Below are 15,838 nucleotides of genomic sequence, written 5' to 3'. Positions count from 1 at the left end.
TGGAAAGAATGGGATGGGAGAAGGATAAGGTAGATAGCTGACTGGGAGATGACTAGTCTGCAAAGTCTGACTCCTTTCTGCAAAGGAGGGATCAGGAGTAGCTGTTGTAATTGACCAATGACATCTTTATCTTCCTAAGATGGAGTTTTTTTGTCTAGATTACAAAAGGAACATAATGGAGTTTTTTATGTTATTACAGAAAAAAACAAACCCGTTTAAGATAGAGGCTAGCATTTACATCTGATCCACACTTTACATACACAATTTAGGAGCTGTTTTCTAGTCCTGGGTACTTAATATATCTCTACAAATCCCTTGCTTGTACTGGGATTTCTTTTCCCTGGTTTTCTCTTTTGCTGTTGTGTCTCTTCCCCATACCTGCAGCTGCACCAGGCACAGTGTGCTGTTGAATGTTGGATAGTGCAGCACTCCTATTCAGCATTTTTTCCTCTCTTGCTGGCACCCTGTGTAGGTCTGGATCTCAGAATGACTGAAGCAGTGCTGCCTTTGCCCTCCTTTCAGCTTTTACTTAGTTTTTCTCTATGCACTGTAGTATAGTTAGCCACAATGTGGGTTGGGGCAGTTAATGACCTTTTTTATGCTTGTTACAGTTGGCAGTACAGACTATATATTTTTGTTAAACAAATTTGCTGGAGTTAGTGGTCTGATGTGATTAACCCAGTGGATTAGTGGTGTGATGTAATATGAACAATGAACCTCACTAATACTTCTCTCTGGTTTCTCTTCTTCAGATAATCGTTTGGAAGAGATACAGTGACTTTAAGAAACTGCACAAAGATCTTTGGCAAATTCATAAAAACCTATGCAGACACACCGAGCTCTTTCCACCTTTTGCCAAAGCAATAGTGTTTGGTAAGCATAATTTCTTCCTGACCTGCTGAAATTCTTTGATAACTCAATATCTATAAATACATCTTGTTTTGTAGCTGTATGAAAAAATTTCCGTGTGCTTTTTCTACTCAACTTGTAGGTACATCAAGCTGGTATCATAACTTGATGCTTTTATTTATTTCTGTAATGTATAAGAGTTTATGTCCTCGCCTCCACGTTAGACATAATAGCTGAGATATTTATTGATGTATATGTTCTGTATCTTTACAACATACATTCCCTGTTTTCAGGAGCATAAAGTCTGTATTAGCTTAGTGAACAGCACTTGAATAGCAAACAAAGTATTTTATATGTGAGCTGTCTTGATTTTTAGTGATGAGCTAAATTAAATTATTTTTTGTTAAAGAACAAAAAAATAATGGCAATTTGATTGCAATTGTCAGTTTTATCTAGCTAAGCTTTTGAGATCAGTTTTACATATTTCACCAAAACAATCTGCCAGAGAAAGAGGTGACAAAAAGGAATTAGCTCTTATAGGTCTCAACTTCACCCTCATGTCCTCAAGAGTGAGCTATAGGTGGATTTCCAGTGAGGTGGTGTGACTATATAGAATTCCACATACCACACTTTTTTTAGCAGTGTTGTGTTTATAAAATCGCCTTTTTTTAGTGTATGTTCTTCATGTTCAGCACAAACTGGAGCTATGTTTTTGGTGTACATATATATCACATAATATCCACTGCGTTTTAAAGTGTTTTTCAACAGTTTTTTAGTGTGTTCAGCAGGTTTGGTATCTTTTTTGCATGCATATACTGCATGCTCTATGAGTGTTTCTGAGGCATTGCTGAAGTGTTGCTGATTGTTGCTTTTGGTGTACATTTGCCACCTGCTTTTGAAACCTTTTTCCCAAGAATTTTAAAGTTGCATTTTGAAAGTGTCCAACAAGTGTTTGACATTTGTTTACTTGCATCTGTCAGGCACATTTGGTTTGGTTTTGCATGAACTTTTTGGTTTCTAATGTGCTTTTGGGGTTAAAGGTTTCCAGTGTGGATTTGGACTGTTTTTAGGTGTGGTTTTGGTCCCTAGGGCATGGCTAAGATGTTATTTCTGTCCAGGATTTCTTTAGTGGGTTCTTTTTGCATACATACCCAGTATGATTTTTCAGTGTGTTATTTCAGGAGTTATCCAGTGGAATTTTTTTCTGTGTATCCAGTATATTTGCTGGGCCTTTTTAGCATGAATTTATCATGTGCAATTTACCATTGGGCATTTTAATGATTTTTAGTCTTTGAACATGTTTGGTGGTTTTTTTGGCATGCGTCCACCAGATCCTTTTTTGTGAGGTTTTCAGTTTCTGAGGTGTATTTTGGGTTTATTAAATCCTTTTCAAAACCTAAGGCATTTTGGACTTATTAAATCCTTTTACAAGTTTACAAGTTGGTTTAGTTTGGTGGTTTTTTTCTTTGTTTTGTTTTGTTTTTTAAGTAGCACTCATTTGTATTTATGGTTTCTCTGTGCACCTTGTATGGGGTTTAGTGTCCAGGATGTTTGGCATTTTTAAAAATGCCGCTGCCATATGCTCTTGTTTCTGGTCTGGGATTTCTGTATGTCTTTTGGTGTGGATTTTGGTTCTTACAGTGTTGTCCCAGTATATTTGGCATTACTGCAGTGTAATGGAGTTTTGGAGTCCAGGATGTTTGGCATCTTTTGGCATGAATTTCCAATGTGCTCTTTTCTTGCTAAGCTTCTTGAACTTTGAAAAAAAAAGTCTTTTGTTTCTCAGGCATTGCTGCAGTGTTGCTTTCCATTGCCATGTGTTTTGAATATGTTTTGGTGTTTTTTTTAAACATACAGCACACTTCAGCATGGATTTGCCTTTCTTTTTTTCTTTTGCATCCTGCCACCACATCCTTTTTTTTTTTTTTAATTTTTACAATATTTTTACAATTTTTAGTGTTGAGCTTGTTTGGCAATTTTTTTACCACACCTCTAGTGCATGCTTTATGTGTATTTGCAGTTTCCATGTGTTGTGTCTGGTTTTGTGTTTATTGCCATCATATTTTTGCATAGTTTGGGTGTATTGTGTGCGTTTTAGCACCCAGACAGTTTTTTGATGCATATCTAGTGCTAATTTTTGCAGGTTTGCTTTGTGTGGCATTTTTTGTAAGTGTTGGGCAGTCATCTAGAGGCTATTTTCCCAAAGTTTCCGTGTGGCTTGGATTGGTATGTTTTAGCATCCAGTATGTTTCACATTGTTGGCCTGCATCTATGAAGCTGAATTCTCATGTAGATTTTGTGGTTCTCTGTGTAGAGCTAGGTGAAATTCCTGGTTTAAATTGTTTTTCACATCAGCCAAATTGTACCCAAGTTTAATGTAATTTTTTTTTTTGTTTATTTGTGAAATTGGAAGTGGGGTAGGTTTTGGTGCTATGTCAGAGCGTGGGCAATAAGTATGTAGTATTAGTTTCATTCTGAGATTATTTTAAATCTGATTTATAGAATAGAGTTCTCGCTGGACAAATTATTTACAAAGCTAGTATTTGCAAAGCATAATTTAATTTCAGGTAGAAGATATGATAGCTATTCGTAGGGGAGAAGAGAGAGGGGTAAAAGAAAATCAGGGTGGAAGAGAGTATAAGTGTCTAATATCTTAAATAATTTAAAATTGCTATAAATGCAAATTAACTGTTTTTACACTAGCTGTGTAAGCAAAGGAAGAATTTGAGTGAAATCCCTTCTGAAAAACATCCTTCTATTGTATTTAGTGAACAAAAGTGACTGAAATGTACATTGTGAGAGAAGGAAATACGCAGAAACATTCAATGCAGTTATTTATTAAAAAGCTCTTTGAAAATAAAACTAAACAAAAAACCCCACCCCTATATTTAAATGACGCTGAGACACGCAAGAATACAGAAAATGTAAAAACAAATTTTAAATGATTGGTACATAGCTGAAAAGAACAGCCCTATATGACTCTCCAGTTTAAGAATTATTTTTGTATTTTCAACATAAAATTTCATTGTGTATCCTTCCATTGCAATTCTGCACATAGTAACTGCCATATGATTTATTTTAATTGAAAATAAAAATCCTAAGGTTTTTTTTGTAGTGGAGGAAAAATACAGTCTTCGTAGATAACAAGTTTTTGAAAAACTCGTTTTCAGTCTCATTCTGTTAGTGATGACCTACAAGGTCCATCTCTCTCAAGATCTTTTGTTTCCATGCTGCTTTGATGGACCGTTTCTGCAGTGTTGCTTCCCTGTGGCAATGTTTCAATTGTTGCAGCTTTTAGACTAGTTTCTAATTAAACTTGTGAGTAGAATTGTTGGCAACTGGTGGGGGGTTTTTTTGATTTTTTTTTTTCTTTTTTGGATACCCATACTTTAAATAATGTTATGTACCTATTGTTTGCAGAGGGTGCAGTTTGTGAAATGGGCATTGGTGGTTCTGACAGTTGAACTTAGTTGTAGTAGAAGTGTTAAAGCTGAGGAGCATCTCCAGTTCAGCATTCAGAGTTTCAGGAGATGGTGTGGAGAACTGAGATGTATTTAAAAACAAATGTGTCATGCTGTGCTTCCATATTTCATGCAATTAAGGACTTGCTACAAAGTGTGTGTATTTTTATATTGTTGTAGTGGAGGTGATTGTATCAAAGCACAAAAATTGCTACGGATGGGAAAAAGATATCATCTGACTTTCTCTGTACTTCACTTGAACATTTCCTACTTTTTTTTTATAGGAAAAACCTCAGTGAACTTGATCATGGAAATCTAAAATGTCCTAACATATCCAGCTGCTAAAATTACGATACCTATACCTGGGACATGATTCCTGTCCTATCCCAAGATGCATTAATGTAATTTTTTCAGTACTTTCAAGCTACTTCATTTTTGTTGTTGTTGTACGCTTGTGTTTCCATATGTTGACCATATATGGCATTTTACCAAAATATGGGTAAATCTGCGTGTATTGTATCTAGCAATTGCAGAAATGTACTCTAGTATAAAAAAATACTACACCCCCCCAATCCACCAAAAAAGAAATAAAAACTCCCCAGGTATTGATAACTTGCTAGCAGTGAGTCAGAAAGATGATTTTCACTAAAAGCTCACATAAGGGTGCTCTTTGCATTTGAAGACACTGAATGAAGTAACTTATTTATGAATTTGGTGCCGTGTACAGTAGGAAGTCTTGTGAGAAGCTAACTGAAACATGAACACACACTTTGCTGGGTGTTTAGTTTTTCAGGTCTGCTCCACAAAATTAATTGTGGATTCTTTTTACAGGAAATTACATTTGATTTTTATATAAATAGGAAATTTTGATTGGATCATTGCTGGAGGAGTAACCGCTGTGTTATATGCTGAAGTTGTAGTTCATACTTCTTAAAAACATCAGAAAGATATGATCCCTATGATGAAGTGTGTGTGTGTGTATGTATATCTGAGAATTATAAAGACTAGCAGAAATAATGTTGATTTAGATGCAGAATGACATCCTGATAGAAATATTGGAAGAGTCAGCTGGCTGCATAAGCACCTTTGAGCATTTCCTTGAGAAGAGTGACAGTGAAAGTGTTGAGCAATACAACATTGCTTGAAAGTACGAAAAAAGGAAAAGGAGGAAGGAGTAGGCAGGACTGCCTGGGAATTAAACTGCCAGCAAGATGCCAGCAAGTCTGTGAACTGAGCCAGTACTGAATCATTTTCTTCCTTCCCCTAAAGCCCTCTAGTTCTAGAAGCAGTTTTCCTAATGCTATCATGATGCTAATGGGCTGGAAAATGCAGCAGTGACTAATGTTTCAACAGCTCTGTTCAAACGTATTTCTATTTTTTTTAGCTCAGTATCCTAAGAAACTAAGGCTTATGTAATTGTGCCTTTAGAAAGTTGAACCCCTTACTGATGTGGCTAATATCAGCTAAATTTGAGAATGCAGGTGGTTGCAAATGTAATTATAATTCTGCACAGTCTGTGAAATGGCAGCTGAGCAAGAAGAGAGTGTGTGTTTTGATGCTGCTGAGGGCCAGGCAGGCTCAGCTCATACCTGTGAGGTTTGCAGCTGCCTGGGAATCAGGGAATGCACATCGGTCAGCCTGGCAGGGCTGGTCCTGTGTCCAGTATGGTGCCCAGTGGAGAAACTTAGAAGATGTGGATAAGCAAAATTAGTTTTTAATGAGTTTGATGAAATAGAACAGGGAGAGATTATTGAGAAACGAGGAAAGATATCTTACAGAGTTTTTTTCTTGCAAAAGTTTTCTGTTTCTGGTATTGTTAGGTGTTTACTTCTTCACCATTGATTTTCTCCTGCATTGTAACAGCGTTCATATGAATTTGTAGATTCATTTAGCTGGCCCATGCTGCTGTGCTTTGCTGAGGGAAGTTGTTTTCTTTCCATGACGTCCAATTTTACATGGAATGAGCCAAGAGCCCTAATGCACCCCCAGTGTTGCTCTGAAGACTTAGGAAGTTTGGTGAGCAGTTTAATAGGGCCTGATTTCAATGTTCCCACTCACCGTGGTAGCATTGCTTTTGCCTTCTTTCTGCCTGCTTGTTGCTCACTCTTTTGTACAGCTGCTCCTGTTTGTACAGCTGAAACGGCAGGGTGAGCAAGGCACGGAACCAGTCCAGCTGAAAATTAGCCCAATGATGTCTTTTCTTTTCTTTCATGGGAAAAATAAGCCCCAAAAGCTTTGTTTGTGATCTTGTGAGTATGTGTGTGTCTTTTTAGTTTTATTTTCTTTTTTCTGATACCACATGGGCAGGAGCTATTTACTTGAAGAATTTCTGGAAAGAATCCTGCTTTGATACTTTCTTCTGGGATTATTTTTTTGCTTGCTCTAAGTATAAATGAATTTTGCTTTTGTATTCAATGTTTCTTTTGTCCTCTTCAAAGGTTAATGCCACAGAGCTGTCACAGGTGGTTCTTATTTTTCCGGTCATGCTGTTATAGCAGTACTGTTTCTTGAACTTGTCTTCCCAGTCCTTTTTTTCCCCTCTGTATAGCTGTTGCAATATCTGTTCTATTCTCCTCCAATTATTACTGTTAACCTCTGCCCTTTTTCTTTTGTAAACTTGTAACTATTTCAACAACAAAGTGATGTTGATATAAAAAGCTAAAATAAGTTGCGTGAAATTGTGAAGGATGTGAATTTAAGGTAGCAATCCAAGGGTTTTCTCCTGAGAAGCAAATCTCTTCAGGTGAACTGTGGGATTGTTTTTAAGTATGTTTTTTCTAATTGGAATGTTTTGGGTGCTGGGTAGAGAAAAAGGAATGATCATACATTTTAGTAAATGAGCTGCTTCCAGCTCTGTTTACCTCTTGAATCCAGAAGGAGATGAGACCCTGTCTGCATGGAGTTACTTCAGAGGAAAGCTTCAGTGTCTGGTAGCAGGGCTTCACCATCTCCCCTACACTTTGTCTCCTCCATAAATGGCACCTTGGAACTGAAGATCTGTTTGGGGGCTTTTAGCAATACTTTGTTTACTACCCGCTCATATTGTGCGTTGTTCTTGAGAATACGTGAAGATTGCTCAGCTCCTTACAGGATTTGGGCCATAATCAAGGCTGACACTGACTGGCATATTGTCAAATTGTGCATGTATCATTTATTGTCAGATAACACTGGACATCCGTTAGTGTCTCTTGGCTAATCAAGAGTGTTGCCTCACATATTCTTACGATGAGAGGGCGAAGGATTCTTGTCGTAGCTGCCAGCTTTCATCATCCGAGCGGATTGCAGAAGACGGGACTCTAGGGACAACTGAGAATAGGAAGTTTGAAGATTTGCTATGTTCTCCTGAAGCGTTGGAGTGACTTTCATAGACTCAGGGCATTGTCTCCAGAAGGTTGCTTTTGTCTCATTTGTTTTCTTTTGTTGTAGTTGTTATTGCAAAATAAATGTGTCGTTATTTCTAAAACTGTCAATCTGTTCCAGGGAGATTTGATGAAACTGTGATTGAAGAAAGAAGGCAATGTGCTGAAGATCTCTTGCAGTTTTCTGCCAATATCCCTGCTCTCTATAACAGCAAACAGCTGGAAGAGTTTTTTAAGGTTGGTTAGTATTTGCAGAAGTATTTGCTTCTTACCAACATGACTGAAGTGTAGTGCTGATTCTGCTTTACTTTATAAACCGTGGTATGGCAGTGAGCTGGTCTGACATGCTTTGTGAAGGGACTGGGGGTTTTCCATTCACTCTGGAAATGTGGCTTTAAAAAACCCCCATGCCACACCTCTGCAAGGTGGGAAGTTTTACGGGAACTTCAGGTGAAGGGATTTGAGGTTTTTTTTGTTGAATGATGAGTAAAACCTATGATGATAAATTCCGGTGGGAAGTAATAAAAATATTGTCACTGTTCCTATATTTTCAGTAGGCATTTACAGTTTCAAATCAAAGGAGTGAAGACTGTTTACACTGTTTCCTTCTGATCTTTGTGGACCCAGGTCCACAGCAACAAATTTAGCATGTAACTAGTCCAACCTGTTGCTTGTACAGTGCTGTGAGAGCCAGTCTCCATAACAAATTTTAGGACAGTACATTGATATGGACTTCCTCTTTATTACTTCCTCTTTTTTTTCAATAGTTCCTTCAAACCTCTTTATTTCAGTAGCTTAGTCTAACATTCTGGAAACTCATAAGCATAAATTTACATGTACCCATGATAGTAACTCTCTGGAATTAAGGAAATGTTGATCTGGCTAAGATGGAACTTAAGCATATTAATGTGTTTCATATATTTAAATGATATGTATATGCAAGAGCAAAATCTTATGAAAGCTTAAGATTCTTCACTTGTTTTTGTGATTAAGTTATTTCAGTGTTCTTTAAAATGCTTAAAATAATGTTCTTTAAGCTTTGGTGTCAATAAGTGACTGGGAAACCAAGTTAGACTATTTTACTTTTTGGTTTATTTGCATTTGCATTTTTTCAGTTCTTTGGAAATGCTTCTGTGGTTTTGGGTAGTTTTTCAGACCTCTCTTTCCTTCCTTTGCTTAATAAAAGTGTTAGTTTTAGCCTCCCAATGGATCTTTTCTGGCTTTGCAGGGAAATGAATAAAATTGGAAAACCAATGTTTTTTTAAGACAAACATGTCTTCAAGGGGGGTTATGCAAATGCAATAATTTAGGCTCATTTGTTAGCTGGTGTGGTGTCATGCTTTCCTGTAAGAGAGCCTTAGGTTTGGTCTGTCATCAGCTCAGCCTGTGTGCTTTTAGCTCTACCCATGGATGGTTTTGTTCCTTTTCAGACTTTTGTGGCTGTGGAGAGAGAGACTTGAACAATGAATTCTTAAAAACATCTGAAGGGAGTGTTCTGTGCATCTGTTATAAACTCCAGAAGAATGAGCTGGCTTGTGTGAAAATGTGCTGGGCTGGTTCAAGACAGATTAGCAATGCTTGTTTGTAATATGGTTTTGAAAATGGTGCACTTTTTGTTAAAGTGGCATCTAAAGTGTGCACCTGAGATGTGAAGGAGAAATTTAAGAAAACACTAAAAACATTTAGGTGGTTTCTAATGCTATGGTTACTTCTCTTAGCTTTGATTACTTTTAGGCTTGGAGAGGAATGTCCTCCTTGTATCTTTGTAAAGGCTCAGCTACGACTGAACTCAAGATAGTGGGTCATGAGTGGGACATTAGTCTGATGGACAGTTCTGTGCTTGGGAGCACCACTGAAGGGCACAGACTATATGTGACACAAGAGATCAGGCGCATTATTATTCTCTCCCTGTTAGACTTAGGTGTACAGGTCTGTGTGGTTCAAAATTCTGAAGCTGCAGTAGGCTAAATATTTAGATATCTAGTCAGTTTGTGGCAACCAAACATAGCTTAACTGAAAGTCCTTGTTTAATTTTGCAGGCTTATATGGTTTAATTCAATTCATTAAATTGATGGAGCACTCACTGATTAGGAAATATAATTTTGACTATCACTTCTATACAATGAGAATTTCCATAGAGCTCAGCAGCTGAGAAATTCCTTTGCCTCTTTTTTTTTTTTCAGGGTGGAGAAGTGCATGATGGCTCTGAGTTGATTGGTCCTGTTGAGCCTCTGTCTGATTCTCTGACTGACAACCTGTCTGACTGCAGCTCTGAAGGTTTGCTTTCTCTTCCCACATAACCTCATAGCATGATCTGTTCTAAAGCAGCTCATAAATGGCAAGTGACAGATTTCTTCATGGAGCACTGGCCTCCAGTTTCTGTTTGCTTGTTATGGCAAAAACGCTGAGCTGGGATTGGCAAGGGAGAAATTGGGCTCAGCAGAGCTGTCTACACCTCTGGAAGTTTTATTCTAAAGGTGTACATGCTGACTTGGATACCATGTATAGAGTAATTTTAGTGGCACTTTTAGTGGTACTTGCACTAAATAATAGTATAGCTATAAGGAAGGGTCAGTCAGCCCAAATAAATACTGTGCTAGAGTTTCTTGCCTGCCTCTAGGCTGTTAGTTTAATCATTTCTGTGTACCATGCAATATATTAGGTATTTATGTGTTTCTGAGTTATGCGTGGTCCTTGTGATTTCTGTGGAATTCTTCTTCAACTCTTAAGTTTTCCTTTGGAATTGCTTAATACTTGTATATAAATCCACATTATTATGCAAACATGTCTTAAGCTTATTTAAGAAGTGATCTGATCTTTCTGGCATAGAATTTGCTTTGATAAAACAATCCTTGCATAACAAAAAGTCGGTTTTGTGTTCTAAGGGTGGTTGGGTAATTTTTTTTCTTGAGGTTGTATGACTTGGCACTGGGATCTCTGTGTCAATAACTTTGTGCTTAGTTGTTACAATATATTCTACATAGGAATGAGCTTTGCATTTTATTTTGTAGTACCTTCTATGATGTTAATGAACTAATGTCCCCACAATATTTTGTTCTGTGAAGGGAAAGGTATAGAAGTTGTTGTTGTTTATATATTTAAACCCATGTAGGTTTCTGTTTATATATAACACGTATATTTATATATAAACATATATGTTTATATGTAGTTTAGTTGAAGAGGGCAGTTAGGATAAATAGCACTAACTAGTTTTAAAGAGTTTTAATGATTTCTGTGAAAGTTAAGATTTCAGATTCTGACAATGCACTCACTTTACACTATGTCCTATAAAATAGTGCTTCTAAATGTGCTTAATGTGAATGTTTCTATTCATTATTCACAAGGGCCTCATTTTTAGCAGAAGAAAACCACTTCCTTTATGTCAGATAAAATACTGAAAAGAAAAAAATGCTGTAAAGTAGAAAATCTCTTTGATACCCTTCTGAATCGGCTGGGGGGCTTTTACGGGATCCTTGTAACAACTATGAGCACAGGAGTTGGATATGCTGAATGTGAATTTTGTGGAGTTAAATTTTCTAAAAACCTATGTGTCTGTCATCTCATATTGTCTTATATTTGAAAGCAGATTTTGGTGGGTGGAAGGCTGTGGACAGAAGGAAAAATCTGTCTTTAAAACCTCTAGATGGCAGTGGCAATACTCGGCCTTGAGTCCTCTCCCTGACTGTCCTCACAGCCTCCTGCCTGCATCTGATTTTTTCCCAGTCTGATGATGGCAGTTAACTGCGGCTGGTTCACTCTGTCACTTGCTGTGGGCATGCAAGGGCCTCCACATGGGCACTGCTCCTTCAGGCTGTTGTACTGAGAAGTAGCAAATCCATCCCTTAACAGGTGCTGCTGTTTGCTTTTCAGGGTGGGTTGTGTTTTCTCACTTTTATCTGTTCTTTCCAGACAAAGTTCATTTTGCAGAAGGTGTGCACATTAATGGTGGAAGATGCAAATTGACAGTGGTAAAAATGGTTTTATACCAAAATAAGCAATTATCTTGCTTGTAAAAGGAGTTTGGCAGTTCATGCTTTCGTAGGAATCTGCTTTTCAAGATACCAGGTTACCCAGGCTTTCCACCAGTTTTTGGAAACGGTGTTTACTTTACCTGGTAAAATTGCACACAGCAGAGACAAGTACAGAGATTTGTGTTCAATTTCAGCATCATTATTCTTATTTTATATTCCTGACAAAGAGTCATTCTGTCTTCTTCTCTGAGTACACTGGATGATGTTCAATGTCCCACTTCCTTATCATAAATCTTTCTATATCAATTAACTTAGCAGATTCTTTAGAGAACTTGATCAGGAAGTAAATTTTTTTTTTCATTCTCTTTTTTCCTCTCTCCTTCTGTTTTACCATGTACACATTATCTTCCCAGAAATAATCTTGTGCACTTCAGATGCTTCCTACCCCATAAACTGACTGGAAACCTCATGACTATTGTTGTGTGGTGCCAGCTCCAGGCTCTAAACCTGACCTAAAGAAAAGTTTATTAGCTCAGGCTCTGTGCCATGCTAGCTGTGTTCATACAGCTTTTGGTCCAGTTGGCTACAAGACAAGAGCCAACGTGGTTTTGTTTGGCCTGTAGGGAGGGGAACTTGAGTCTGTGTGAAATCTGTGTGGATGGGCTCTAATTCATCTCATCTGGGTGGCCAGAACACCCTTCCAAAACCCCCAGCTTTTCCATTCATGCTTTCTCTCTGCACTTTGTACATCAATCAGATCTGCTTCTACCACCTTGTACCTCTAAATGTGTGTTTAATAAATGCTCACCCCAAATTTGATATTGCTGCCCCTAAACTGAGCAGGTGAATGGCCCATTATTATTATGCTAGTTAATGAATCCTCTGTCTTCCTCCAGCTTTTCTGTTGTGAGTTTTCCTTCTTGCAGGATTGGGGGCTACACAGGCAGTTTTCTTCTCTGCCTGTACCCTTCCCTTTATGCCCTTTCCAAGAGAAGATGAGGAGTATTGTCTTCTGTGCACCCTGTCCCTTCCTCTCAAGTAGCATAGTGTCATATGTATAGCATAGTGTCATATGTATCACTGTCCCTTGCTTTTCAGACAAAGAGTGGCTGGTAATTGGTTGTCCTTCATGTCTTTTTCCTCTCACTCATGTTAAGGAACTACTGGCTTTTAGAAAAACAGTATTTCTACAGTGCCATCTTACTCCTCTTCCATAAATTGTAAACTCCTATTACTTTACAGCTGCAAAATGCAAAAGAAAGTTTTAGTTGCCTTTGAGTCGGCTTCTAGCTGCTGCCACATACTTTTTGAAAATAAGTATGGTATGTTACCTGGAAATGTGGTTAAACTCATCACTCTGACAATAATATAGGAGAAAGCAGACGCCAGGTTTTAGCTCAGAATTTACTTTCTCTGTGCATGCAAACAGCTAAATGTCTTGACCTTGTTGCCTCTTTTATTGCCTCAGTGGGTACGTGTGCCAAGGTGATAAAACAAACTGCTACTTGATATCCAGGTGGCACTGCCAAATTTGTGGCTTGCTCCATATGTCTCATGCAGAGTACTATTCTGGAATGACGTTTTTGAGACTGAAAGCTGGCTTTTTTTTTTTTTTTTTCTCTTGGTGTCTAGGTCCTAGCTTTGAAAACTTTGTTGTTTTAAGTTTCCTTATCCATAAATCATCAGAGCAGAGAGAGATAGGGACTACAGTCTTGCTGGTGTTGAAATGAGGTGGAGTGTGAGGTTTGAATAATCCCCCATCCAAGCATGGACCTGTGTTTTGTTTTTAAATCTTGGAAGCAGTGAGAAATGGCAAACCTAATACCTACTTTTAAAGGTGTGTTAACAAATGGGTATATCTCATAGCCAATCAAAGAGCAGTTTCATATTATATACTTACAGGAGGGTGATGTATTTGCATTCTGATGGCAAAGGAACTTGTAATCTGGGTGTCAGAAACATTTTTGTCCTTCTTTTCAGTTCGAAAGGATTTAAGCGGGCTTGATGATGTGACACTTACAAGTCAGTCGGAATGTGGAGGTGAGATCTAGAAGTTGTCTCCATTACATTTGTGGAAATTAAATCATTAGAAAACCATAACTGAGTGAATGCCTTTTGTGGATGATAATCCTTACAGAATGAAATGGTATATATGTAAAATAGCTTTGTTGCCATTTATTCCCAAATAACCATGAAAAGTACCTGTGGTTTAGTTACTGAAGGTCAGCTTGCAGTAAGGGTGTAGTGACTTATGGCAAATGTAAAATAAAATGTGTTATCTCAGATTTGAGTGATGAAAGAGGTGTTAAGTAATTTATTTTACCATGTGTTAGCAATGAAGGAAGATTATATGTATTACATGTGAGCCGAGTGCTGCATGATGCGTAAGCTGACAGTAACTCTGTGTTAATTCAAACTCCTAATTTACTGTTTTCAGGATGCTTCATCTTACTGATTTTAAACAGTATGTTGGGATTTCTTGCAACAGTAATTTGGCTCCTGCTGGTTGATTTTTATGATAGCATCACACATGTTTAGTTTTGTAATTTCTGGAGCCCAATGGTGAGCTGCTTTGGCAGTTTAAGTTGGGTGTTAGTTGTTGGTTTCTTCATTCCCAGTACTGAAATGAAGACTAGCTGTCCGGAGAGTTTGTAGTTAATTTTTAAAAATATGTTTCTATAGGTACTAAAATTTTTTAGAGACAGCATTGCAATCAGGAGTTTCTGTGGGCATTCTGAGGAAACTGTGTAAGTGAAAAAGAGCTAAATCTTTGATGGGGATAAGGAATTTTGAAGGCTCCTATGGTATATGAGCAATCTAGAGTAATGAATGCCTTTCTGACTTTCAGGCTTCTCCAGTGACAGTGACCTGATCTCTCTGACAGTCGATGTAGATTCTCTTGCCGAGGTAGATGATGGAATGGCATCCAACCAAAGTTCTCCCAGTAGAGCTGCTGGCCTTTGTGTTACTTCTGATCCCCCAGTCCAAAGCACGCTGGCATCTTTGGAGGAGCAGGAGAGGAGCAAACCCGAAGGAGAAAAGGAAAGCCATGGTTTGTTTACTGGAAGCTTAAAATCCAAGCCAGGCAAACAAGATTACTTGGAGAAAGCAGGCGAGTTAATAAAACTGGCCTTGAAGAAGGAGGAGGAGGAAGATTATGAAACTGCCTTAAGCTTTTATAGAAAGGGGGTTGATCTGCTTCTGGAAGGTGTTCAAGGTATGGATCTTCTCATGATGTTTGTCTTCTCCTTGGTTGTGTTTGTTTATGTCATTTCCATGGCTAACATCAGCTTACTGCGTTGCAAAGAAGTGATCTGAAATGCAGAGTTACGTGTGCTTGGCTTTCATGGACTTGATAGCTGTGTGCATGTGAGAGAGAGAGAAACTTTTCTCTCTAAGACTGAATGATAATTTAGGGTCTCATCTTCCAAGTGCCCAATATCTCTTCTGTTAGAATTGCAGCACAACCTTCAACTTGCAGGTAAGTAGCAAAGTGCTCCACTTTTGCCTCTTTCCTTTTTATTGCCTAGCCATTAATTAATATGTGGCACTTGCAGCACTGTTGAAACATTATTTAATTTACATGGTTAAGTGAGGATTAATTATCCCCATTTTACGCTTGGGAGGAGGCAGACTCAGGTTAACTTCCCAATCACAAAAGGATTAGAACTGCTCTTGTCTCACAGCCTCTTGCTTCTTCCATTAAACTATTCTCCTTTTCTAACTAAAGGATGCATAGAAACTTACATGCTTGCATCGCTAGAGGAGAACAGGTTTTTTTTTACCTTTTCAAAAGACTTTGGTCTGTCAATCTATATCTGCAAAAGCTGTTGTTAATAGACTGGATGCACTATATGCAAATTTCTGCTCCTTGTACCTTGTCAGTAAGGGAGAAAATTTTTTCCTTTCTCTATCTCTTGAGAATCTCAAGTGATAACCTCATGTAATCTGTGTTTTGTCCAAGAGTGGCTTAAAGCTATAAAGTACAGGGAAAGATTTGTTCTTTTCTGGAGTGAATTCAGGGTGTGTGTATTGTGCTTCTGTCCCACACAGATCAAATGAGGGAGATTAGAATTGTGCCTTTGTTTGACAGTGTACAGCACAGGTGCATTCTGCTGCTCCAGATCTGGACTTAGACATTAATGTACCAAACACACACAAGCAAGAAGCCTTTGCTGCATCCCACTGGGATGCACAG

The 15,838-nt window shown here is 38.0% G+C and overlaps 1 protein-coding gene across 5 annotated transcripts in view; it reads left to right on the top strand.

The window, feature by feature from the left end:
* Positions 1 to 15,838, top strand: part of RPS6KC1 (ribosomal protein S6 kinase C1) — an 85,078-nt gene that overhangs the window by 8,480 nt on the left and 60,760 nt on the right. For 4 of the 5 annotated variants that reach the window (XM_064414253.1, XM_064414254.1, XM_064414250.1 and 1 more), the window contains 5 exons: positions 753 to 873; positions 7,791 to 7,906; positions 9,853 to 9,946; positions 13,621 to 13,680; positions 14,489 to 14,857. In XM_064414253.1, coding sequence (XP_064270323.1) covers positions 753 to 873; positions 7,791 to 7,906; positions 9,853 to 9,946; positions 13,621 to 13,680; positions 14,489 to 14,857 — 760 coding nt within the window. The remainder of the gene's footprint in view (positions 1 to 752; positions 874 to 7,790; positions 7,907 to 9,852; positions 9,947 to 13,620; positions 13,681 to 14,488; positions 14,858 to 15,838) is intronic. The other variant, XM_064414252.1, reaches the window with a different exon arrangement.

The sequence above is a fragment of the Passer domesticus genome, chromosome 3 (assembly GCF_036417665.1).
Source record: "Passer domesticus isolate bPasDom1 chromosome 3, bPasDom1.hap1, whole genome shotgun sequence".
NCBI lineage: Eukaryota > Metazoa > Chordata > Aves > Passeriformes > Passeridae > Passer > Passer domesticus.
Note: the sequence above shows the minus strand (reverse complement) of the source record. Positions and strands in the feature narration are given on the sequence as shown.